Here is a 27,221-nt window from a genome sequence, read left to right as displayed (position 1 = left end):
CCCATCTAATTTATTTTTAAACATCGTTTTTAAGATGTTATTTATTTACTTGAAAGTCAGAGTTGCAGAGAGGCAGAGCAGAGAGAGAGAGAGAGAGAGAGAGAGAGAGAGAGAAGTCTTCCATCCACTGGTTCACTTCCCAAATGGCCACAACAGACATACCCGGGCCAATCTGAAGCCAGGAGCTTCTTCCAGGTCTCCTATGCAATGCACTTGGGCCATCTTCTACTGTTTTCCCAGACCATAGCAGAGAGCTGGATTGGAAGTGGAGCAGCCACATTTTGAACCTACACCCATATGGGATGCTGGCATTGCAGACAGCGGCTTTACCCACTACACCACAGCACCGGCCCCAACACAGTATTTTCAAGCTTCTATGTTGTGACCTGTGTCAGAGCTGTTTCTAAGGCCCGGGCACAGCAAATAGAAGTGTCTGGAATGAAGTGGATAAGTCAAAAAAGGTACAGGTGTGAGCTCGAAACAGCTCCCACTGGACAAGCCTGGATGATGTGAGCAATCGATAACCAATAGTAAAATCAATGGGCTAAAAGAATCTATGCATCGATACTGCGGTAAGTGGGGGAGGAAGCAAAGTTCTTCCTCATGGACAATAAGTGAAATACAGAGTAATGGACTTAGAAAGTCGTCAGTGGGTGAGGAGTGGGGTGCTTACAGTGCCGGAAGTAGCTCCCTGTAATTTACTTATTAATCGCCAAGACAAAACCAGCACATTTACAACGCCGAAGCCAGGCCAACAGCACCCTCACCCAGAGGCCCAAGGTGACGTCACTGACGCTGGGACAGACGGAGGTCGGGCACCTCCCAACAGGAGGCGCTGCCAAGTCACCACCGCAGCCCAGATGGCAAAGACTGAATCGCATCTCAGGAAACCCCGACCGGCCCAAGCGGAGCACCCGAGAGATGCTCTACAGACCAGCCCGCTTGGACTCTTCAGAAATGTCAAGGTGGGGGGCCAGGAAGGGGCTCTCTTTCACCTCTGTCTCTGCACCTGTGCAGAGCTGCCAGCAGCCCCGTCCATACTGAGCGCAGCACCAAGGCTCCCAGCTGCTTCGGCCGGCAGGAGCCAGGCAAGACCTTGCCATCTTCGGTGGTTACTCGTGACGATGACTTTGCGCTTTGTGTCTGGATGAGCCGCGCCTTTGTGCATCCCAAGACCCCCAAGGACGTCGTAGCCCACCCACTGCACAGAAGGGAAGAGGTGCAGGCTCTCGGACACACGGATCAAACTTCTGAACTCACAGCCTACTAGCCAAGATTGCAAGTAAACTTAGAATATTTGAAAAAAAGAAGAGAAAGGCCAAAGAGCTTTTCAAGATTCAAGAGGGGGCCAGTGTGTGGCACACTAGGTTGAGCTGCACCTGCAACATTGGCATCTCATTTGGGAGCACTGGTTCGAGTCCTGGCTGCTTTACTTCCAATCCAGTCCCCTGCTAAGGTACCTGGGAAAGCAACAGCAGATGACCTAAGTCCTTAGGCCCTTGCCATCCACGTGGGAGACCCAGTTCCTGGTTTTGGCCTGGCCCGGCCCTGGGTCGTTGAAGCCGTTTGTAGATGGAAGATGGAAGATACCTCCCTTTCTCTCTCTGTCAGTCTGGCTTTTCAAATACATAAGATAAATCTTTTTTTTTTTTTTTTGGACAGGCAGAGTTATACAGTGAGAGAGACAGACACAGAGAGAGGTCTTCCTTTTTCCGTTGCGGCCAGCGCACCATGCCAATCCGAAGCCAGAAGCCAGGTGCTTCTCCTGGTCTCCCATGCGGGTGCAGGGCCCAAGCACTTGGGCCATCCTCCACTGCACTCCCGGGCCATAGCAGAGAGCTGGATTGGAAGAGGAGCAACCGGGACAGAACCCGGCGCCCCCACCGGGACTAGAACCTGGGGTGCTGGCGCCGCAGGCAGAGGATTAGCCTAGTGAACCATGACGCCAGCCAAGATAAATCCTTTTTAAAGATTATTTATTTACTTGAGTTACAGAGGAGAGGCAGAGGGAGAGAGAGAAAGAGAGAGAGAGAGAGGGAGAGAGAGAGAGATCGGTCTTCCATCTGCTGGTTCAATTCCCAAATGGCCACAGCAGACAGCTGAGTCGATCCGAAGCCAGGAGCCAGGAGCTTCTTCCAGGTCTCCCACACGGGTACAGGGGTCCAAGCACTTGGGCCATCTCTACTGCTTTCCCAGGCCATTAGAAAGGAGCTGGATTGGAAGAGGAGCAGCCGGGACACGAGCCGGGGCCCGTATGGCATTCTGGCACCACAGCAGCAGCGTTACCCGCTACACCACTGCACCGGCCAAATAAAATAAATCTTAAAAAAAAAAAAAAAAGATTAAAGAGACCTAACAATTAACTACAATGCATAATCCTGAACTGGAGGGAGAAAGAAAGGATAAAATTCTCCAACAGTGCACAACAGGTATTGTGTCTGTCCATATTCCTAGATAATAAATATCGGGGACATGGGGTAAATGGGAGTGATGGCCTCATCTCTTATGTGATGTGCAAAAGGATACAGAAAACAGGAGGGGGTGTGAACAGCTGGAGAACACACACAGAAGGTACAAAGGAATTCGACAACTTGTCTGTAAGGGTAAACTTATGTCAACATCAAAAGCTACAACAGGGCCCGGCACTGTGGCGTAGTGGGCTAAGCCTCCACCCGCAGGGCCAGCATTCGCATATGGGCACTGGTTTGTGTTCTGGCTGCTCCTCTTCCACTCCGGCTCCCTGCTGTGGCCTGGGAAAGCAGTAGAAGATGGCCCAAGTCCTTGGGCCCCTGCACCCACGTGGGAGACCCTGAAGAAGCTCCTGGCTCCTGGCTTCGGATCCATGCAGCTCCAGCCATTGCAGTCATCTGGGGAGTGAACCAGCAGATGGAAGACCTCTCTCTCTGAGGTTCTACCTCTTTCCGTAACTCTTTCAAATAAATACAATAAATCCTTTAAAAAAAAAAAAAAACTACAACATATTTAATCCATTAAAATAAAATATAAAGGTAGCAAATATGAGGGGCCTTCAAAAAGTTCAAGGAAACTGCATACTATAAGAACCATGCCTGAACCTAAACAATTTGTTGCACCAAAATAAACTTAGCTTTTGATTTTCTATAAACTTTCTGAAGTACTCTCATACTACCAGTATGTATTATAAAAAAAGCATTTTCTCAATTTTTTAAGATTTATTCTTTTGTTTATTTATTTGAAGGCAGAGCAACAGAGAGCAAGCGAGTGAAAGAGAGATTTTTTTTTTTAATCTACAGGTTCACTCCCCAAATGACTGTAACAGTCATGGCTGAGCCAGGCTGAGGCCAAGAGCCAGGAACTCCATCCAGGTCTCCCCATGTGGTTGGCAGGGACCCAAGTCCTTGGGCCACCTTCTGCTACAGGAAGCTGGATCAGAAGTGGTGCAGCAGGGACTTGAACCAATATGGGATGCCAGGGTCACAAGCCAGGGCCTAAACTGTTGTGCCACAACACCGGTCCCTGAAAAGGGTTTTCTATTTGTCCCTAGTGATGGGTAAATTTTACAGTTTATAAATACAGAATCAATGTATCAAATTGAACTCAGTGACACTGGTTCTGATCAATTCAGCTAGTTTAAGGGTGTCAAATCAGGTTTAAATTGAGTCAAACCACTGTGAAATAACCCTCCCAGTTTAAACAGCTTTGACCAGCATAGGGAGGAGGGCAGAGTCTGGGCCAGGTTGCAGGCCCCGTCCGCATCACCTCCTACCTGCCTGTCCGATCCATTTCTTCATCTATAAAATGAAGGTGTAGCAAAAGTTAGGTGTCATGACACATGTGAAGCCTGGAAGAGGAACTAGCACACAGTATGTGCCCAATAAATACGAACTGTTCTTACTGATTCAGCTAAAGTGATAAGGGTCAGTCCTAAGGGTGGGCATTTGGTCCAGTGGCTAAGACGCTGACTAGAGGGGGCTGTAGCTGTGGTGCCTCAGGTTAAGCAGCAACCTGCAGCGCCAGCATCCCATGTGGACACGGCTTCAAGTCCTGGCTGCTGCGCTTCTGATCCAGCTCCCTGCTAATTTGCCTGGGAAAGCAGGAGATGGCCCAAGTGCTTGGGTTCCTGCACCCATGTGGGAGACCTGGATGGAGCTCTAGGCTCTTGGCTTCAGCCTGGCCCAGCCCCTGCAGTTGCAGCTATTTGGGGAGTGAACCAGCGGATAGAAGACCACCACCTCCACCCTGTAACTCTGCCTTTCAAATAAATAATCAATAAGTAAATCTTAAAAAAAAAAAAACTAAAACACTAGGTGGTTTTCAGCACAGAAGCCACTGTGGCCTTTCTCAGATCTCGGTGGAGCAGAGGGAAAATGAATGACACTAATATTTATGAAGATGCACTTCCCCAAGAATGCGGAGGCTTTACCACCAGGAACGCGTTTGACACCCCTGCTTCCCCAGATCTGGCTGGCCTCACCCCTAACAGCCGCCTCCCCGAGCCCACGGTTACACCTTCCGTGCTCTGAAATGGTCCCCATCACGACCATCAACACCACGCGCCGTTTTCATTCCAGCAGCAAATTTTCTTTTTAAAGGTTTATTTATTTGGGGGCCGGTGCTGTGGCACAGCAGGTTAACGCCCTGGCTGCTCCACTTCTGCTCCAGCTCTCTGCTATGGCCTGGGAAAGCAGAAGATGGCCCAAGTCCTTGGGCCACTGCACCTGTGTGGGGGACCTGGAAGAAGCTCCTGGCTCCTGGCTTCGGATCAGCGCAGCTCCGGCCATTGCGGCCATCTGGGGAGTGAACCAATGGATGGAAGACCTCTCTCTCTCTCTCTGCCTCTCCTTCTCTCTGTGTAACTTTCAAATAAATAAATAAATCTTTGATTTATTTATTTGAAAGACAGAGTGATAGAGGAGAGACAATGGAGGGGAGATCTTCCATCTGCTGCCTCACCCCCCAAGTGGCTGCAATGGCCTGGCTGGTACAGGCTGATGCCAAGAGCCAGGAACTCCATTCAAGTCTCTCGCATGTGTGCAGTGATCCAAGTACTTGGGCCATCTTCTGCTGCCTTCCCAGGTGTGCTAGCAAAGTTTATGGGGCTGGTATTGTGGCGTAGTGGGTTAAGCATCCCATATGGGCACCAGTCTCTCCTCTCTCTGTAACTCTGATTTCAAAATAAATTTAAAAAAAATTTTAAAGATTGTATTTGTTTGAGAGGTAGAGTTACAGACAGAGGAAGACAGAGAGAAAGGTCTTCTGCCTGCCAGTTCACTCCCCAAATGGCCACAACAGCTGGAGCTGAGCCGATCTGAAGCCAGGAGCCAGGAGCTTCCTCCTTCGGCCCAGATGGGATGCCGGCATCACAGGCGGAGACTTAGCCCACTACCCCACAGTACTGGTCCCAATATTTTTTTTTTTTTTTAAGAAAACAGCAAAACCCGAATGCAAGCACATATATTTGGACCTCAAAGTCTGTAGGGTAGAAGTTTTGTCTTCCTTCTTTACAGGTAAGGAAACTGAAACTTGGAGAGGTTGAGGAAGCCCCCACGAGCCCCCCCCGGGCAAGTCAGTGGTGGAGCAGGAACTTGACACCCACCTCCCCTGCTCCCCTGCCCCGTCCCCTCCCTTCAAGGCCTTTGCTGCTCCAACAGTCACCCCTCTCCCGCTCCTTCCGCATGGCGGCTGCTCCCTGCGCCTGTCCAGGTCTGCACGGACCCCAACCCCATCCTCCAGTCCTGAGTGACCTGGTGCTTGCAGCACGCGGAGTGGTGATCGCTTCCAGATGAGCTTATTATTCTAAATGTAACATTCCTTTTGGTACTTAGAATTTCCACTTTCTCCCTTCCACCCTTTTGCGTTTTTGTAAGCAGCAAGCATGCCACAGGAACCCGTTTGTGTCCCGGTGCCCTTCGGGACAAAGGCTGGCCCAGCCCCGGGCATCCTTGTGGAAGTACTTTACAGAGTTTATTTGGACAGCTTCAAAAATAGTTCAACAATGCAATCCGATTGAACCGTGACAAGTAAAATGCAATTATGGGCGGTTACATAAAAATAACAAGCTGTAAACAGTGATGTTTGGGAACACTCAAAGCGCCATGGCCATCTCCTTCGTCCCGGATCGCATTTCCCGGAGCCTCCTTGGTCTTTAGAAACGGACAAGGGCATGAAGCTCACGAGAGGCGACAGCCCAGCAGTGAGCCCCGCGGCCATCTCAGAACAAAGCGTGGTGCTGAACCAGCCACAGGCAGCCTGAGGAGGCTCCCCCTGTGCGCACTGGGAATGCCAAAGTCATTTGCCTAAATGAGTTCAAAATACATATTGTTCTGGGTCAACTCCCATGGCGTCCAGCTCAGACTGTCAGCATTTATGTACATTGGCAGAGCAAGCTGCTTTCGGGGAGCCACAGCCTTTCCCCAGGATCCTGTGCCCAGCTGGGTTCCCACCATTCTCTCCCCAGACCCAAGATTCCCTTGTATTCGGCTCCAGAAGGGCAGACAAGAGCGACATTTCACAACCCCGAGGGAACCGGGCCCCAGAGGACTTGAATTTCGAATGAAACTTAAAGAACAGAAGGCGTGTGTTTGCCAGCAAGCTGCCAGTCTGAAGGCCGGAGAGGGGCAGGGAGGCGGGGACAAGATCAAGCGCTGTGCTTTGGGCAGTGATGCTAAGGGCTACGAGGCAGGACCACCACGGACTCTGGAATTAGCAGCGCTCCCTCAGCCGGCCTTGGCCTGGAACTCTTCCCTGACAGAGCTGCCCCGGCTCTCAAAGGACCGCAGCCGTGCGCTGGGGCTGCTCTGTGGGGCCCAGGATCCAGCCCCATAAATGCCCGAGACCGGACTGCTCATGAGACAGGCGCCTGACTCCCAGCTGCTCTCTGCTCCACGTTTTTCTATATCTAGAAACCAGTGGGTCCATTTCTTCTCTGTTTTAGAAGGGACACCTGTTATTCTCTCGGCCTGAAAATGGAAAAATTAGGGTGGGAAGGACACTTTTTTTGTTTTTTGTTTATTTATCTGAAAGGCAGAGTGAAAGTGAGGGGGGGGATAGAGAGAGAGAGAGAGGGAGAGAGAGAGAGAATGAATATATGAATAGAGATCTTCCATCTGTTAGTTCACTCTCCCAAAATCCAGCAAATCTAGGGCAAGGCAAGGTGCCAGGAACCCCATCCTGGTCTCCCATGGCAATGGCAGGGGCCCAAGAAGAAGTGTGGGGTTCTTCAGCATTGAGACTTGAACCGGGCACTCTGCTATGGGATGCCAGTATTGCAAGCAGCTTCACCTGCGGCACCACAGTGCCTACCCCCCGGGGTTACTAAAATATGGAGAAGAAGGGCTGAAACAGGTTGCATGGTTATTGTTCTCTTAATTACATGGGTTGCCTTCATCATGGAATGAGGAGAGCCAAACGAAAGAGACAGCTGAGGACCGGCGCTGGGACTCACTTGTCTAATCCTCCGCCTGCGGTGCCGGCACCCCCGGGTTCTAGTCCCAGTCAGGGCGCCGGATTCTGTCCCGGCTGCTCCTCTTCCAGGCCAGCTCTCTGCTGTGGCCCGGGAGTGCAGTGGAGGATGGCCCAAGTCCTTGGGCCCTGCACCCGCATGGGAGACCAGGAGGAAGCACCTGGCTCCTGGCTTTGGATTGCCACAGCATGCCGGCCGTAGCAGCCATTTGGGGGGTGAACCAACGGAAGGAAGACCTTTCTCTTTAACTCTGCCTGTCAAAAAAAAAAAAAAAAGACAGCTGAAAGGCTGTGGCAAGCCATGGACAGGCCTTGAGGTCCTGGCTTGGCCCATCCTGGGCCTCAAGAGGATCCAAAGGCACCAACGAGCCCAGAGAGCAGAGCAGCCGGGACAGCTGCGGGGCAGGGCGGCACTGCGGCCTGCTCAGATCCAGAGCCGGCACACCTGTCTGGAAGAGGAGCGGGGTGAAGGATGAAGGAGGGAGAACGGAGGGGGGAGGGAACTCGCAACTCTGAATCTACTCTTACAGTGCCTGCAGGAACGAAGGTCAGACACTGGCTCCGCCCTGGTGCCCACTCCCTCACCGGCACACGCTGGGCACACTGCACGACCAGCAGTTCCCAGCTGGGGCAGCACTCACACAGCTCTGGGCCTTCTCGGAAGCCACCTTCCTTCTCACCTCACCCTGACCGCCGCAGACCTGGCTGCTCCTTCTCCTTGGTTCTCCCCGCACTTCCTCCCTGGCCTAACAATTCCCCTTTGCGTGTCTGTCTTCCCATCAGACGCTAAGCTCCTTCAAGGCAGGGCCTGTACCTCAGCTGGCTCAGTGCAGACGCTGTCAGCGCTTACAGGATGGGGTGGGCATTAGCCTAGCAGCGAGGACGCCCACATCCCAGAGTCTGACTCCGATGTCCAGCTCTGGTTCTGACACCAGCTTCCTGCTAACAGACCCTGGGGCACAGCAGTGATGGGTCAAGTGTCCACCCCCCAGCTTCAGCCCGGTGTGGCGGTCACACAGGGAGTGAACCAGTGGATGGGTGCTGTCACCCTGCCTCTCAAACAGACACGAATCCTACATTTCCAGGATAAAGGGGCACACGAGACCAAGGCTCCCCATTTCCATTTTGTTGTGAGAGGTAATCCCATGAGAAGCCCCCAGGGCCACGGCTGGACCGCACCAGGTTCCAGGGAGCTGCAGGCTCTGACACCAGTGCAGTGAGCCAGGTGCTCACTTCAGCCAAGGTGCCCTCCCCACCACGTCCAGCCGCTGTGCAGGCGCAGCTGCGTCAGACCACGAGTGAGCTGGAGGGGCGTGCGGGGAGGCTGGCGCGCTGGCTCTGGCTGAGAGGACACTGGGAGGGGGTAGAACGCGTGTGCCCAGCCATCCTCCTCGTGCTTAAAGACCAAAGGTACAGAGACGACGGCCAAGCACCAGGCTTCCTATTTGTGTTTAATTTATTTCTCTTAAGACCATCTCCTTACAATTTCCAGAGAGAAAATACAAAACAAGAAACAGGCTGGTTTCGGACACAGCAGAGCGCTGGAGTTGGAAGCGCCGCGGCGCACCGCTGCGACTCTGGGGACCGCGGTGTTCCTGAGGAGCGAGCGGGTTCCTCCCTTCCTCCCTCCGGGGCGTTCTCGGTGTGCCTCACTGCTCCTGCTCCTGCAAGGCAAGGGCACGCCGCTCAGCACAGTGCGATGGCAGCGCCACGACGCTCCGAGGCGCCGCTGCAGCCCCCGTGAGGTCACACGGAGGGACGCGTGCAGCCGGAACCTCACCGCACCACGTGCCGTGAAACCACCCTGCAAGAAGACTGGACAAGCCCACCCGGCCCAGAGCGGGCCCATCTCAGAGGCAGCAGACAGGGATGTGGGTCCCTGTCCCCCTGTTCACAGGCGAGTGGAGAGAGCACGGCTGAACCTACAGCCTCCCAACGAAATGCCAGGGCAAGTCTCCACCCCGCAGTGAGGTGCTGCTCTCCCAGCGGCCGGAGGAGGCCGATCAGGCTCTCTGACATCCACAGAGCGGTCTGCAGAGATGGCCATTAGCACCGGGCACGGTCCACAGGCACGCCTGGCCCTCTGCAAGCAGCTGCCTGCGGACTGCAGTGGACGAGGCCCAAGTGGGATTTTGCTCCTCTTTTCTGAGAGTGGAGGATGACAACACTGAGGCACAGGCTCAAGTTCAGATAGAGTTACAGGGCCATTTTGGAGCAGGACACGCCAGGTTGTAAAAAATGTAACAATATTTTCCACAGTACCTCCCAGCCATTAAACACATACTGTGCATACACAGAATCACCCCTGAGCCATTATCCACCACTCAGTTCCCAACAATGGAAACATTTTAAACAACGAGAAGACCTGGAGCTCTTCTCCCTCCTGCTTTTGGATCCCCCCAAACTCTGGTTGCGGTGCCAGGAAAGTGGAGCGTCAGGGCACAGGGGAAACGGCCTGTGGTCAGCCCTGGTGCCTGCAGCTGTGCCTCCCCTCGCACTGCCCCTCTGCTGACCTCGCCCTCGCCCTGCTTCTGAGATGGTTCCGAGCACCAGCCATCCACGCTCCATTCTCGTAGCTCGGCTGGGGAAAGGGCGGCTGACAGCCTGGGCAGCTCTAAATGCGGCCTGCTGAGCTGTGGGGGACACGGGCATCTGAGGTCGGATGATTCTTGTGGCCACAGCTCCTGACCAGAGTCAGGACACGGGGTTGTGCCACGTTTTCCACTCTACTTGTTTCTATGGCAGAACAATGGACAAGTCAATCACCCCTCTGGCTGGCCTCAGCTACAATAAGCGATGTGTCTATTTACGTAGCTTCCAAACATGTTCACACTCAACCCTTACATCACCCTCTAGGGAGAAGTGATGGCCTGATGGCCCGCACTGCGGGAGTGGAAAGTGGCAGCCAACAACAGAAGATCGCCCAGCACCCAGGGAAAGGCCGCTGCACCAGAAAGCCGTGGGGAGCAGGCCGCCCTCTTCCCTTCGCAGGTGCCTATCCACTTTCCGGCCTGCTTCCCTCAGGGGAAATGCCCCAGGGAGGAGGGGCCAGGCCTGGCAGTTCCAGCCCCCATGCCCCAGGGAGGAGGGGCCAGGCCTGGCAGTTCCAACCCCCATGTCCACACTGGAGTGCCAGCTTCCTGTGCGTGCAGACCCTGGGAGGCTGCAGTGATGGCTCAAGTGACTGGGTCCCTGGCACCCACAGGAGACCTGGAGTACATTCCTGGCTCCTGGCTCTGGCCTGGCCCCAACCAGCCCCAGCCACTGCAGGTACGTGGGGAGTGGATGGGAGCTCTCTCTTGAATAAATAAAACATAATTTAAAAATTAATGACCACAAAGCAGAATAATGGCTACATCCCAGAGGTCTCAGGTTTAGCCTGAGCATGCGTTAGACGCTCACAGGGCCCTCTGGGTGACACGGCACGTTAACACAAATCCACCTGATGATAGCCTTTCAGGCAGGTCCATCAAGTACAGTTACCTAACACACGCCTGTCCACCTGAAGGCACAGTGAGACCTCCGGCACCAGAGCAATGTCAACACCACGAAAGGCAGGAGCAGCCAGCATCCCTGAGGCCCACAATGACACAGCTTACGGTGGTAAACACTCTCCAGAATGACTCAGGGGCTCAGGAGCAACCTTTTCCTCTTCTGAGAGCTCTCAATTCCCTGCCATACATACGTACTTTGACGTATTTCCCATGCAGAAGGTAGGGCGCCTGGAAGTCGTGCTGACAGTTGGAATAGGCCATGCCCAGGCCCATGCCAGAACCGAAGGCTAAAGGCCACGATTTTCCTATGAGCAAAAAGGAAAGTCCCAAAAGGGAATGAGTAAGAGAAGAGAAAGCCTCCAACCCCCTTAACCAGACCCGCTCAGGGTTCAACAAGCACCCGACAGACAACACACCAATGACTGCAATGCAGCCATTACTGTCAGTGTTTCATCACCAAGGGAGTTAATCAGCAAATCCATTCACTTAGCAAATGTATTAAGCACTTCCACTGGTACAATACGAAAACAGTAGACACTGTCAACCTTTTTAACATCTTTCTACAGCTCAGCTCTATATACATCGTCTGCTCAGTTTAACTAGCTTCTTAACCTTATCAGAAGACAGACAGTAATACTACCTTTCAGTAAGGAGCTAGGGTTTTTTTAAAACATGTAAGAAGTTCACCCATATCCACGGACTTATTACAATCAGCCACGGGGTTCCCAGAAGCCAACCTACAAATGACCCATTCCCATCAGCAGCGCGGGTTGGTCACGGTTCTCACGTGTTCCCTGACATTTCTCCAGGGAGAGTGGCCAAAGGGACCCTCCGGGCTTCTACTCAACACCCAAACTTCAGAAGTCCTTCCACTGACTGAAAAGGGATCTTGCCTGCCCTTTGCTCAGGAGAATTTTTGGCCAAGAAGCATGTGTGTTTCTGGCCCGCTTGCTCTTATAACCAGCAGGAATCTCATTTTCAAGTTCCTTTAGAAAAAATTATAATTAATTAGAAATATGTGAGCATGATCTGGCTGAGTGGAGTCACTGGCATGAAGTGCAGGCTTTGGAAATGATATCACAGTGACCATATCAGGCACCCTGACGCAATGCCCCAGGGGAATGCCGGAGGTGCCCAACCCATTTTGACCCCTTTCCAGGACACATTCTTTGTCTAGCTCATTTTCTGATGGCCTGCCTAGCCCCACAAACAGACGCATCTGCCAGTGTCCCGTGTGTGTGTACACGACGACACTGTGTTGAGAGGTAAGCAGGCACACTCACTTTTAAAGAAGGTAAGTGAGAAAACGACTCCTAATCCAAAACCAGTACCTGCAAAGGAGAAAACAATAGGTTAACAGCAACCTGACAAAGACGATATCAACATTTTGCAAATGTGAGTATCATTAAAACAGACCTTCTCCCCACAATTCGGCCCAGAGTTGGTTTAATCACCAGAGATTTCTAGATGCCGCTGGTCTCAGTGCCCACAACAGGACACCAACAGTGGGTCCCGCGTCATCTGTTCTCGGCAGGGGGCAGCCAGTGTGCGGGGGAACAGCCACAAGACTGCTGTAGAGTACACGCTCTTCGGGGCCCTGCCCATCTTACAGGAGGGACAACAGTGGCAGCAGGAAGCGGCCACGTCAGCACCTGAGTGCCGAGAACTCTGAGCAAGACAGGAAGAAGGAACCCAGGACAATCACAAGGCTGCGTCCTCCCAGGGCAGAGTCCAGACAGCAGACGCACACTGCCCGGAGCCCCAGTGTGGCGCAGAGTCCTGGCCTTCACTCCACAGGGGTGGCCCACCTTTCGGAATCAGAGAAACACAAGCCTAATTTCTGTGTTCTGGGAGGGGAAAACATGGAAATGCCCAGTTTTAAATCATACTTCATAGGAACCTAAGCAACCTAACTTGTAAAAATGAAGGTTCTGGGTTTAATTTAAAATTATTTTTTAAAAATTTGAGAGAAAGCAAGCACACAAGAGGGCAGCCACCAGATTTAAAAAAAAAAAAAAAAAGATTTACTATATTTATTTGGAAGTCAGTTACAGAGAGAAAGAAGGAGAGATATATAGATTGTCCATCCTTTGCTCACTCGCCAAATGGCCACAACAGCCACATCTGGGCCAAGTGGAAGCCAGGAGATTCTTCAGGGTCTCTGACGTGGGTGAAGGGGCCCAAGAATTTGGGCCATCTTTTGCTGCTTTCCCAGGAGCATTAGCAGGGAGCTGGATTGGAAGTGGAGCAGACGGTTCTCGAACCGGCGCCCATATGGGATGCTGGCACTGCAGGCGGTGGCTTTACCCACTATGCCACAGAGCCAGTACCTCCCTCCATAGATTTCCCTCCCAAATGCCCTCAACAGGCCAGAGCCAGGAGCTGGGAAGTCAATTCAGGACCCTCGTGTTGGCAACAGGAACCCAGAGTCAGGAACTAGAGCCAGTTATTGGACCCTGGTCCTCTGATACAGGATGCACGAAGGTTCAGTTTAAAAAAAAAAAAAAACCAGGGGGGGCCAGTGCTGTGGCGTAGCAGGTGGGGCCGCCGCCTGCATGCTGGCATCCTATATGGACGCCAGTTCGAGTCTTGGCTGCTCTACTTCCAATCCAGCTCTCTGCTATGGCCTGGGAAAGTAGAAGATGACCCAGGTCTTTGGGCCCCTGCACCTACATGGGAGACCTGGAAGAAGCTCCTGACTCCTGGCTTTGGATCGGTGCAGCTCCAGCTGTTGCGGCCAATTGGGGAGTGAACCATCGGATGGAAGACCCCTCTCTCCCTCCCTCTCTCTCTGCCTCTCCTTTTCTCTGTGTAACTCTGACTTTCAAATAAAAATAAATAAATCTTTAAAAAAAAAACAGGGGTCAGCTCTGTGGCGTAGGAGGTAAAGCCGCCGCCTGCAGCGCATCCCATACAGGCGCCAGTTCAAGTCTTGATTGTTCCACCTCTGATCTAGCTCTCTGCTGTGGCCTGGGAAAGCAGTGGAAGATGGCCCAAGTCCTTGGGCCCCTGCACCTACATTCGAGAACAAGAAGAAGCTCCTGGCTTCAAATCAATGCAGCTCTGGCCGTTGTGGCCAATTGGGGAGTGAACCAGCGGATGGAAGACCTCCCCCCACCCCCCTCTCTCTCTCTCTGCCTCTCCTTCTCTATCTGTGTAACTCTGACTTTCAAATAAATAAATACATCTTTAAAAACAACAACAACAAAAACCCAGATCCTCATTTTTGTCAAGTGTTTCTCAAACCCTGGTCATTCTGGTGCCACCTTTGGAATTTCCAAACCTAAGTATCACCTGCAAGTTTGTTTACATAATCACTTTTCCCTTATTTATTTATTTACTTATATTTACTTGAGAGGCAGACTGACAGAGAGCTCCCAATTGCTGGTTCATTCCCCAACGTCTGCAATGACTGGAGCTGCGCCAGGCCAAAGCTAAGAGCCTGGAAGTCCATCCAGGTCTCTCATGTGGGTAGCAGGGACTCACTTAACTAAACAATCAAAGCATGAATTTAATACATTTTGCCCTGATGCCTTAACTTAAACAATAACATTGGTATAATCATAGATGTAAGTCTAGGCTATTTTTTCCCAAAGTTTATTGAAAATATCTTTAGTGTCACTTCAAAAATTGTCATGCACTTTAAGATAAACTTAGTTTTCCATAATAAAATAAACAAACCAACCAACCAGGGCAGGCACTGTGGTGCCATGAGTTAGCCACTGCTTGTGGTACTGGCATTCCATATTGGAGCATGGGTTTTGAATTGTCACCGCTTCTAATCCAGCTCCTTGCTAATGTACCTGGGAGGCAGCAAATGATGGCCCAAGTGCTTGGGCCTCTGCCACCCAAGTGCAAGAACTAAATGGAGTTTTTGGCTCCTGGCTTTGCGGCTATCTGGGGAGTGAGCCAGTAGATTGAAGATCTGTTTATCCCCCTTCATTTCTCTGTCATTCTTTAAACACACACACACACACACACACAAACCTAGGAGCCAGTGTTTTGGTCTAACAGGTTGGGCCACTGCCTGTGATCCCATATGGGCACCAGTTCGAGTCTAGTGGCTCTACTTCCAGCCCAGCTCCCTGCAATGCAGGAGTGCCCAGGCATGCAGTGGAAGATGGTCCAGTACTGGGGCCCCTGCCACCCTCGGCCCAGATGAAGCTCCTGGCTCCCAGCTTCAGCCTGGCCCAGCCCTGGCTGTTGTGACCATTTGGTGAGTGAACCAGTGGATGGAAGAGCTCTCTCTTTCCCCCTCTCTAAGTCTGCCTTTCAAATAAATAAATCTTTGGAAAAAAAAAAATTATACATGTCAAAGAAGAGAGCCAAAATCTGATTTAAGCACCACACATAAAAGTTCTCATTTGCCTTAATAGTTTCAAAATTTGTGCTGATGGAATTCCAAGAGTTTCTCCTTTGTCTAATCATGATTTCAGGCTAATGCAGTGTAAAAATTCAAAATACTTCTCAGTCAGCCAAGCTGAACTTTCCATTCCAAACACAGAAACCTGTGTCATGAGCAAGCAAGCTGTTCTCTATCTTCTTCCATCAAAGTAATCCTTGCAGCTCTGCACAATTCAGGCGATGCTGGCCTGGAGAAAGCTGCGGACGCCCTTCCCACAGAATGGCTTCTGATCGTTCTCTCCTGCCACACGCGTGCGGACACGCTCCTCTCATACACACCCATACAGCCACACACCACATAACAGTGTTCCAGTCAACCACGGGCCGCACATACGACGGTGGTACCCTCAGCTCACAATGGAGCTAGAACGGGAGGCATGGCTAACGCAGCAGCAGGAGGGGCAGGCGTGCGGTGCAGCGGTCCCATCAGCAGACAGCCTGGGTTCCAGGCCCAGCTCCACTCTCCACCCCCGCTTCCTGTTGATGCACACCCTGGGAGGCAGCAGGTGACCGCTCAATTCATTGGGTCCTTGCCACTCATATGGGAGATGTGAATTCTCAGCTCCTGGCTTCAGCCTGACCCAGCCCTGGCTGTTGTGTGCACACGCTCGCTCGTGTGCTCTCTCCTCTCTGCCTTTCAACGAAATAAAATAAAAGTTGTCATCGTTGTTGTTTTCAAAGAAAGGAAACTGCCAAAGAAACAGAAGAGAACTCCGAAGAAAATCCACAGTGCGGGTTTAGCAGAAGTTTCTGCAGACCTCAATGGGTTCTTTAGAAAGTTTGAAAACATGACTCCCAACAGCAAAAGGTTTTCATTAACAGAGAGGAATGTTCATGGTACATTATCTGCCTACAAGCAAATCTATGATGCTATAAAGAAACAAAGCAAGCAAACCACCACGGACATGGATTTGAAGGAGAGGCATCTCCTCAGGCAAAGCCCAAGGCAGGTCCTGCAGGAGGCCGGCACTGATTCCCAGGTGTCACCGGGCCTCACGTCCTTCCGGTGGGACAAGAGGGAGAGATGGAAGACAGTGATACTGATGATCTTGACCCTGTGTGGGCCTAGGCTAATGTGTGTGTTTGTGTCTTAGTTTTTAATGAAAAAGCTAAAAAACTGAAGATAATTTTTTAATATACAAAAAAGCTTACAGATTAAAGGTTTAAAGAAAAACTTCTGCACAGCTATTTAATGTGTTTAAGCTAAGTGTTATAAGAGCCAAAAGTCTGGGACCGGCATTGTGGCATGGCAGGTAAGTCCACTGCTACCTGCTATGGCCAGCATCCCATGTGAGTACCGGTTCATGTCCCTGATGCTGCACTTCCAATCCAGCTCCCTGCTCATGGCCTGGAAAATGCAAAAGAGGATGGCCCAAGTGCTTGAGCCTGTGGGAGATCTGGATGAAGCTACTGGCTTCCAGCTTCGGTCCAGCCCAGCACTGGGCATTGTGGCCATCTGGGGAGTGAGCCAGAGGATGGAAGACATATCTCTCTTTCCCTCTCTTTCAAAACAAATAAAATCTTAGAAAAAAAAAAAAAAAGAGCCAAAAATTTTCAAAAATTAAAAAGTTTATAAAGTAAAGAAGTGACAGTAAGCTAAGGCTGATGATTACTGAAGAAAGAAACCAGGATTTAAAACTTCAGTGAGGCCCCAGTGTGCAGCGTCTCTGAGCGTGCAGGGTGGACACTAGCGTCGCAGGCCTTCACCTTCACTCCTGCTCACTCCCGCCCTCACCCGGGGCAACTTCCAGTCCTGCCAGCTCTACTCAGGATAAGTCCCTAAACATAGGGACCAATTTTAAACCCCTTATGCTATCTTTTTTACTATACCTTTTCTACGTTCAGATATGTTCAGATGTTAGAACTGTCTACTGCAGTCGGCACAGTAACACGCAATACTACAGACCTGTAGCCCAAATCAGCTGGGTTTCCATCAGGGCAGCCCGAGGCATTTGCACAGTGACAAAACAGCCTAACGATGCACTTCTCAGAACTTAACTCTTACCACTAAGCAATGCATGGTTGCGCATATGACTATACCCTGTACAATTATGAATTTTAATAACAAATGATCCACTTTGCCCTATCCTATTTACCCTGTTAGGTACAATGTTAGTGCCCAACTTAATCATTTATATCATCCCCTCTCCATGTAGTAAAATGGCAAAAAAGTGGCCAGTTCCCAGATCACAACCAAGGCTGGCATAATGAAAACAGAAAAAGAACTAACCTTTGAGTATTTCCCCTGAGGACCCAACATCCCCTCCAGCATTCACATTTAAACTGAACATTGTGACATGGTATCAGCCTCCATTTCCCAGGCACAGAAAGTAACTTGTCCAAGGAATTAGAGCAGTGGAGTCGGCTCAACTCGGCCAGACTCCATCTGAGTGCCAAGATGCCGACTGCCAGTGGAGGAAGATACAGTCAAAAAACAAACTGTGCTCCCCATGCAACAGCTCAGAATGCTAGGCGACCAGGATAGAACAAGTCTACACAACGCCCAAAGGGCTTGTTCAGATTCATTCGCAGACTAATCCTACCACACAGGTCACAGACAGACCCAAATCTACCTGGTGGGTGTGATTCAAGAACTTCAGAGAAAATAGCAACCACTGATATTGATGATCTTTGGCCAAGAATCTGCTGTTTCCTGGTTTGTAAAATGGCACAGTGTTCAATTTCAAGGTCACTTGCCTCACCCTTTGCAGCTGGAAGATGAGTAAGACAGTAAATTGGTACTAGAAAATGAGGTACATGATTTGGACTGGCTTACAGATTCCAAACCAGGCAACGGGGTGGGGAGGAGGCCAGTAAAAACATAATGGTGTACAATCAGAGCCTTCCCCCTCTCCATCTGGAGGCAATTTTTTGGCAAAGAAATCAAAAGCCCAAAAGGAAAATATTTCAGAATTTTTCTGGTTCCTCTGACTCCATGTCTGTCTCTTCTATTTTTCCCCAAGGAAAGAAAGCTCTCTGATGCTCAACTTTTCCTAGCAAAGACACCAAAAGTGATGTGAAGTCCACTACCACCAGTATTGGTCCATCAACATTCCAATATCAATACAGAGCAGAAAATTCTTAATCTCCAGAATTTATGCCAAACCCTACATGTGCTCCTATTGAAGGCGTTTATCTGCACTTAGAAATATGAGCTCAAAATCACCGTTCTGGGTAACCAAAAGGAGTTACACCTAGGAGTGCACGCTAGGGTCTTAGTTAAGCTGGGCTGCACTCAGTCGGCAAGGGCAATTTTCTTCCCACCATTTTGATATTTTTAAGACACAAGACTATTCTCTTTAGAAAGGAAAGAGTTCAGAAAATGATTTTTAACTGTAACATTTTACCAAAAGTTGGCTATCTTGGTTATTTAAGAGATAAACAATGGTGAGACTGCTGATGAGTTTTACAGATTCAAGTTCTCACAAGCTCAATTCTCTTTTAAAAGGAAACATGTTGCTTCAAAGAAAGTCCCACCTGATCAGGGGACACCAGCTCTGCAGCTGTTTCCACTAAAGATTGGCACCTCTAGGCCAGGTTTAAACTTTGCAACAATAAAACATGAAAGGTTTGTCTTACAATAAAAACAAACCAACATGGAAAAGAGAAGAGTTTTCTCTGCCTTTGGCCACTTTTTCTTGTTGCTGCATGACAAGCTCTTTGGGAAGAAAAAAGCCAACGGGAGAAGTACAGAGCATTTTTCACCTTCCCTGGAAGCAAATATTTAACTATGAATACGGTTTACATAACTCCACCTCCCCCACCTCAAACTCCTTCTCAAAAGTCCGTGTTGTCTGAAATGACAAATAACTCTAAAGTAAAGAAACGCCTGATTATAGGTACATATCTTCCTCATGGCAAAGTCCAGTGGGGTGGGGTGGGGGGAGCAGAGGAAAGGAAACACACACACACACACACACACGAGGCGCCTGATGGAACTGACATTAGGCACAGAGCCCGTGCTCTGAAACCAACTCTTTTGGAGAGGAAAAAGAATTGGCACAAATTCTTTAAAAAGAAATGATTCCAAATCAATCTAACCATGCAATTTAATGCATGCTTAGTGCCCAAAAGGACATTATAAAACTGGCTAGTAGATAAACACATATTTTTAATGAGTGAAGGCACAATCCCTTAACAGTTCAGGTGACACTATTTTAATAACAAAAAACCAGAGAACTCTGCTCCCCCAACTGCATATACAACATTGCCTTAATTTGAGGGCTTCAAAATAAATTTAAAAAGATTACACTCAGCAGAAGTGTACACCTTAAGCCTCCTTTTGGTAAGAAAGGGGGACAAAATATATGTTGATGGCAGTTACAGTTATGGACAATTTCTAGTTAATACAACTTTATTTATTTATTTATTTATTTTTGACAGGCAGAGTTAGACAGTGAGAGAGAGAGACAGAGAGAAAGGTCTTCCTTCCGTTGGTTTACCCCCCAAATGGCTGCCACGGCTGGCGCGCTACGCCGATCGGAAGCCAGGAGCCAGATACTTCCTCCTGGTCTCCCATGCGGGTGCAGGTGCCCAAGCACTTGGGCCATCTTCCACTGCCTTCCCAGGCTACAGCAGAGAGCTGGACTGGAAGAGGAGCAACCGGGACAGAATCCGGCGCCCCAACCGGGACTAGAACCCAGGGTGCCGGCGCCGCAGGCAGAGGATTAGCTTAGTGAGCCGCGGCACCGGCCAATACAACTTTATTTTACACTTAGAAAAATCTTTGCTTTCACCAGGCCACAGGTCATAAAACTTTACTTCACTGCAAATAATTAGAAGCAAACATAATCAGCAGGAATTAACAAGCAGGCTATATAATCTGATTGTGGTCTTAGGGTGGAAATGTATTTTGGATATTAGGCCCTAAACAGAACAAGTTGAAGCAATACACGCTCCTGCAGAATCAACTTGGCAAAAGCTGCAACTGCCAATGGCCTCTCAATCAGGAGGAACAACTCATTATTTGGAGAGGAACAGAAAACAAAATCATGCAGAAACTCATTCTGAGACATTTCTATAAAGGATCAGAGTGGGGGAAAAGGCTGCAGATCCATTTCATGGATCACTAATGCATTATAGGATAGCTACGCATATCTCACTCCAGATTACATTTCACATTTTAAACAAGACTTATATCATAAGCCTAAAGAAGGGTTATCAATGCTAAATTTTAATCCACATCTAAAGTTAACTATGCAAAAATCAACCCATTTTATTTTGCGTAAGTTACACCAAGGTGGGCATTTGGCACAGCAGTTAGGACACACTAGGTATGCTGGCACCCCGTATCAGAGCCTTGGCTCTGCTGGACTCTGGCTTCTTGCTGGCACACACCTTTGGAGGTAGCAGGTGATGGTCCAAGTAGTTGGGTCCCTGACATGTATGTGAGAGACTTGGATTGAATTTCTGGCTCCTGGCTTCAGCCTGGCCTGGTATGTGCTATTGTGGACATTTAGGGAGTGGACTAGTGGATCAAAGATCTTTCTGCATCTCCCTTTCTCTCCCCTGACTCTCAAATGAAATAATAAAAAAAATAGATTTTAAAAATGTATGAGCAAAACCCCAAGTTCCATACTTAATTAGCAGTTTACAAAAATGAGAAGCTACAGGAATTTCCAGCAAATCCAGAAGATCCTAGGACTTCTTCATCCTTAAATGCCTGAAAGAAAGGATATGGCTTTGGAAAATGAGCAGTGTGCCTTCCTGCTCAGTGGACAAACAAGAGTACTGAGGCTGGGACCGTGGCTATCCTGCAGCAGGTTAAGCTATGGCCTGCGGTGCAGAATCCCATATGGGCGCTGCTCCATTTCCAATCCAACCCCCCTGCTAATGCACCTGAGAAAGTCACAGAATACAGCACAAGTCCCTGGACCCCTGCACCCAGGTGGGAGACCCAGAAGCTCCTGGCTCCTGGTACAGTCCAGGCCGTTGCAGCCATGGGGGGGGGGTGTGTGTGTGTGTGTGTGAACCAGCAGATGGGAGACTCTCTCCCTCTCTCTGTTTTCAAACAAGTAAGTCTTAAAAGGGGGGGGGGGGGGCACTGAAGTTGCAGTAAGACCTTAGGCCTGATTCCCTGTGCTTCGCAGCCAGCTCTCTGACCTCAGGTCAATTACTTTACTTCATGCAGCTTCAACCTGCTCATTGTAGAGCAAAAACAATCTTACAGGGTCACGGTGCAGCGAAAATGAAAATCTAATATTTCTATTAAGAAACAACTCACGGGGCTGGCATTGTAGCATAAATGCAGCCACTGCCTGCAATGCCAGCATCCCATATGAGCTCCACTTCCTATCCAGTGCCCTGCTAACTTGCCTGGGTTATCAGCAGATGATGGTACAAATGCCGAGCCCCTGCCACCCAAGTGGGAGACCAGGATTGAGTTCCAGGCTCCAAGGCTTCAGCCTGGTGCAGCCCTGGCTGCTATGGGCATTTGGGGAGTAAAGCAGTAGACAGAAGATATCTCCCTGTCTCTCTCTGCCTTTCAAATAAATAATTTTTAAAAATAAAATAAAATACAGCTCACTAGCTAGGTGTAGGATCACACTGTGGGTGAGCCACAGCTGAAAATCAGAAACTTTTTTTTATTGTTCTTTGTAACTATATTTCACCAGCATTAGCAATTGTTTATATAAATATACCATAAATATGAATTTATTTTTAAATAGGGGATTCCTTTAGACTTATTGTTGAACCACTATTTTGCTTTAAAACATCATAAAGGTTTTCCTAGAGTTGTCTTATGCTTGACAAAGCTATATTTATATTCCAAACCTGGGTGAATATCAAACTGGCCAATCTGTACCAGGAAGCCTCCCTGTTCAATCGCGTTTCTATCAGCGCTACTACAACCATCGAATGCATTCATTATGACAGCAGGAACCAGACGCTTCCACAGAAGAGCACTTGGGACTGAGTTTAGTGGGAATTATGCTCCCCAGAAACATTCTTGATCTATGAAAGGTGCTCAGGGCCTAATTTATGAGGAAAACAATCAGTTTAAGTCAGCTCCAAACTGGGTTACTTACTCCTCTGAGGTAAAGACAGAGTGTCCCAGGTGTCCGTGTGTGAACGCCAAGCCACGTGAACAGACCACGGCAGGGTGCCAGACCCAAGACCCAGAGACGGTACATTTAGTCTGTGCTCATCGGCTTCTCAAAAGTCAATACTGCTGCAGGGTGCACAGGAAATAGAGTAAGAAGGAGGCTATTTTACAAGACCTTAACGTTTCTGTGGCTATCCGGGCAAGACAGAGGCTGGAACACCTGTAGGAATTTCTCGGGTGGACATCAACGACCAGGACTCCGGTGGGAACAAGCAAACCAGACAGCAGGAGGAAGATGCGGAAGGTAAATGTGGAAGTCATTATGTCGTGCTCTGCCTCCGGAAAAGCCAAGCTCACAAAAGGGTCCTTTTAACGAGTACGTAACAGCACTGACTCAACTTTCAGAATCCTGACAGCCGTACAACTTTCAAGAATGCATGAAACAAGAAACATGGCTGCAGACATTTTACTGAAATAGAGCTAGTTAATTCACATGTGGGCATAGTGTGCAGGAAAACAAGCAGCTCTGAAGTTATTAAAGGGAGACTGGAAAAAAAGATGCCAAATTATTCAGTTTAGATAAACAATGAAAGATCCACATAACATTTATGGGGGGTGCTTCAAGACACTAATTGTCACAGTGTTAGGCACTGGAGCACCTCTGAGGCTCTTTAGAATCCCACCTTATTGAACAGGAAACAATTCAGAGAAGTTAGGTGACTGACCCAAGAATACACAACTACAAATGTGGAATTCAAACCCAGGCTGGCTGACACCAAAGCCAGGACTCTCAGCCACACAAAGGACTTGAGATCTTCTGGAGGGGTCAGCACAGCAGAAGGCTGCCTGGTAGGGCAGCCACTTGGTGCAGTGCTCACCATGCCTCTGGGGACTCCCGTATTCCATATTGGAGTGCCAGGGTTGAGCTGGGAGGCAGCAGGTGATGGCTCCCTGTCACTCCTGTGGGAAACCTGGATTGAGTTCCCCCAGCTCGGGGCTTCTGCCTGGCTCAGCCTTGCCTACTGAGGTATTTGCAGAGTGAACCAGCGGATGCAAGAGCACTCTCCCGCCCTCCCCCCCTCAGCCCATTAATTATTATGTAAAAAGAATAATGACTACCATTACCTACCACAACAAAACACTTCTCAGAACTGTAACACTGCACGTGGACACTTCAGGACTGTGCCACTCTTCAGTCCCTCAAGGAAAGAACTGAAACCACAGATGTTTGGCTTATGAGGAATGACAACAAAAACCTGAAATTTCTTAGATTCAAAGAGAAATCAGCAACAAATCAAGCCAGGAAGTGCTTCCCTTTGTGCCTTGGCTAGACATCAAATGAAGCCACACCGGTCAGGCACATAAACTGCACAAAGCATCTCCAGCTTCGCTCACGCCTCCTCCCCTCTCCCCCAACGGGATTCTCACCCTTGTGAAAGCAGAGAAGAATCACTACACTCGGGGGCTGGCTCTGTAGCGTAGCAGGTAAAGCCACAGCCTGCAGTGTCAGCATCCCATATGGGCGCTGGGTCAAGTTCCAGCTGCTCTACTTCCAATCCAGCTCTCTGCTATGGCCTGGGAAAGCTGTAGAAGGTGGCCCAAGTGTTTGGGCCCCTGCGCCCGCATGGGAGACCTGGAGGAAGCTCCTGGCTCCTGACATCAGATTGGTGCAGCTCTGGCCATTGTGGCCATCTTGGAGTGAACCAGCAGATGGAAGACTCCCCCATCTCTCTGCCTCTGCTTGTCTATAACTCTGCCTTTCAAAAAAAATAAATCTATTTTTTTTTAAAAAAAATCACTATACCATATTCAAACATCACTATAGCTGCTACAGTATACTTTAGTCATATGTTTCAAATATGCCAATCATTTCTTTTCCTTACACACACTGACTTGATGAACACTTATTAGCATTGACTAAAAGGCACTGGGGAGGGGCCAGCACTGTGGCACAGCGGGTAAAGCCGCCGCCTGCAGTGCTGGCATCCCATATGGGCGCCAGTTCGAGTCCTGGCTGCTTCACTTCCGATCCAGCTCTCTGCTATGGCCTGGGAAAGCAGTGGAGGATGGCCAAGTCCTTGGGTCCCTGCAACCGCATGGGAGACCCAGAAGAAGCTCTTGGCTCCTGGTTCCTGATCAGCACAGCTCTGGCCACTGTGGCCAATTGGGGAGTGAACCAGTAAATGGAAGACTTTCTCTTTCTCTCTCTCTCTCTCTCTCCACTGTGGCCAATTGGGGAGTGAACCAGTAAATGGAAGACTTTCTCTCTCTCTCTCTCTCTCTCTCTCTCTCTCTCTCTCTGCCTCTCCTTCTCTCTCTCTGTAACTCTTGACTTTCAAATAAATAAATCTTTAAAAAAATATAGTCAATGGTTAACTTTATAAAAAAAGAAAGGCACTGGGGAAAATTTTCTTTTCTTTTGGAGCACTTCAGTCAAGTATATAGTGCTTATTCTTTGAAAAACGGTAAGTATTGCAGCGTGGTTATATTCCAGTCATGAGGTTGTATGGATCTGGCAGAACGCTGGTGAGGTTACTTATTGTGGTGTGTCTCAGCCCTTGGACAACTTGAGATAACTTCTCTAGGTACAGTTTCATATATGGAAAGAAGAAATCCTCACAGTGTCCATCCTTGACTGGGGAACAGTGAGAATAAGATGTGTAGACCACCAAGAACACAGGCACTGCACAGTCACGATGACTGGCCTTCATCCTCACAAACAGCATCTCAAAAACAAACTGAGGGCTGGTGCCGTGGCTCACTTGATTAATCCTCCGCCTGCGGCGCAGGCATCCTATATGGGTGCCGGGTTCTAGTCCCGGTTGCTCCTCTTCCAGTCCAGCTCTCTGCTGCGGCCTGGGAGGGCAGTGGAGGATGGCCCAAGTGCTTGGGCCCTGCACCCGCATGAGAGACCAGGAGAAGCACCTGGCTCCTGGCTTTGGATCGGCGCAGCGCCGGCTGTGGCAGCCATTTGGGGAGTGAACCAACAGAAAGGAAGACCTTTCTCTCTGTCTCTCTCTCTCTATGACTCTACCTGTCAAAAACAACAACAACAACAACAACAACAACAAACTGAAAGCTACTGAGCACTGAAGGAGGGTGCTGGCATCAACAAGGGTCAGGGGTGGGTAAGAGCCAGCAGGGAAGACAAGAAATGGGGCACCCAGAAAACCAAGCCACGCAGAGCCTCCGTGCCAGGAGAGGGATGGCGGCGCTGCAGGCGTAGGGAGCAGGACAGAAATACATCTGGCTGCGATGCCTGTTCACAGAGAGAGTGCGGGGCTGCTGAGAGGAAGGGCTGATTTTCACCAGCCACGGTGCGGCGAACACGCTGGCGCAGTGGCAGAGGAACAGGGCTGTGCCGGGAAATGGAGCGGCCTGTCTGCCTGGAGCACCAGGACACGGAGCGGCCTGTCTGCCTGGAGCACCAGGACACGGAGCGGCCTGTCTGCCTGGAGCACCAGGACACGGAGCGGCCTGTCTGCCTGGAGCACTAGGCACGTCCAGGAGGACAGCAAGGGGTGAGGCTAGAAGCCACCGGGGCAGTCTGCAAAAGGCACCAGACACCGGGCCAAGGGGTGCACGCAGTGTGTTGTTTGGTCAGCAGTGGGCTTCCCGGAAGAGAATTTGGGAGGACGTGACACTGACGCCATGACTTGGGAAGAGACATTCTGCTGGCAGAACTTCCGGACAAGATCCTGATTGAGTGCGTGGATCAGCGGCTGGGTTGGGGGTGGGGGGGGGGGCACTGAGGGAAGGCTGTCAGGGAACCTGCGGAGAACTTCTGCACGGGTGACTAGGGAAACGTGGGTGCTATTTACATGACACACAAAGACCTTTGAATGTGAAATTCCTTTAATCAATCTAAAATATAAGTTGATTAAAAAAATCTACATTGTTTCAGGAAATACCATAAGTAAAGTACCAGTAAAATACCAGTAAGTAAAGTGAAAAGCACTCACTAGGCACTAAGGCTCCAGGATTAAATGTTCTCATCTGATCATTTATGTACCCAGTTCTGCAGATGAAGAAACCAGGGCACAGAAAAGGCAAGTAACTTCCCTCGGGGCACACACCTGGGACTGGAACCCAGGCAGCCAGATTCCAGAGGCCTGGTCCGTCACGGCCACACTGCCCTGCTTCCAGTGTAGCCTCCCAGCTGGTACAGAAAGGAGACTAAACACCTCTAAGGCTCATTCTGGAAACTGCTATGTGTGGGCATCTCCTCAATCACATGCCCTGAGCTCCTGCTGTGTGCAGGCACTATGCTAAGCCCTGGAGAATTCTAAGTTCTGAATTAAGTCCCCTCTCTATTGCTGGAGCCAACATGTCTTGGGAACTACAGACAGCAAATCCCCATGGAGGGTTAGAGAAGCAATGGGGAAGGAAGGTGGCAGAGAAATGGGCTATAATTTCTCTTTGTTGGCTAAATTATTGTGAGATGGGAGACAAAGTGAAATACCTGGCCTTGATCCTACAAGTGACAGGAAAATAACAGAAAGGAGGGGGAAGCCACACATCAGATGTGCACTCAGCAGAGCTCCCTGTGGCGCCGTGGGGATGGATTTGAAGAGTCCTCTATCAGAGATGAAGGCACCATGGAAGGAAGCCACTGCCGTGGCCCGCGTCAGGGCAAGGCCCAGCCAGGACAGGAAATGCCACCTCACATACTCCTCAACAGCCCTCCCTCCACCTCTCCTGTATCCCAAAGAGACGGCATTAAACACAGGCAGTACAGGTTTCAACAAGGCTTTGACCAGGACTGGAAACTTCCGAGGGGTGGAAGGAACCACCCTTAGTGATGGCTCCAGCTATGGGATCAATAGGTAAAGGTAGAA

The 27,221-nt window shown here is 49.8% G+C and overlaps 1 protein-coding gene across 1 annotated transcript in view; it reads right to left on the bottom strand.

Moving 5' to 3' along the window:
* Positions 1-8,878: 8,878 nt before the first annotated feature.
* Positions 8,879-27,221, bottom strand: part of MICOS10 (mitochondrial contact site and cristae organizing system subunit 10) — a 38,789-nt gene continuing 20,446 nt past the window's right edge. Inside the window, exons 2-4 of the mRNA XM_062190540.1 lie at positions 12,218-12,265; positions 11,130-11,239; positions 8,879-9,104 (exon numbers count right to left, since the gene is read on the bottom strand). Coding sequence (XP_062046524.1) covers positions 9,090-9,104; positions 11,130-11,239; positions 12,218-12,265 — 173 coding nt within the window. The 3' untranslated portion in view covers positions 8,879-9,089. The remainder of the gene's footprint in view (positions 9,105-11,129; positions 11,240-12,217; positions 12,266-27,221) is intronic.

This window comes from Lepus europaeus, chromosome 5, assembly GCF_033115175.1.
Source record: "Lepus europaeus isolate LE1 chromosome 5, mLepTim1.pri, whole genome shotgun sequence".
NCBI lineage: Eukaryota > Metazoa > Chordata > Mammalia > Lagomorpha > Leporidae > Lepus > Lepus europaeus.
Note: the sequence above shows the minus strand (reverse complement) of the source record. Positions and strands in the feature narration are given on the sequence as shown.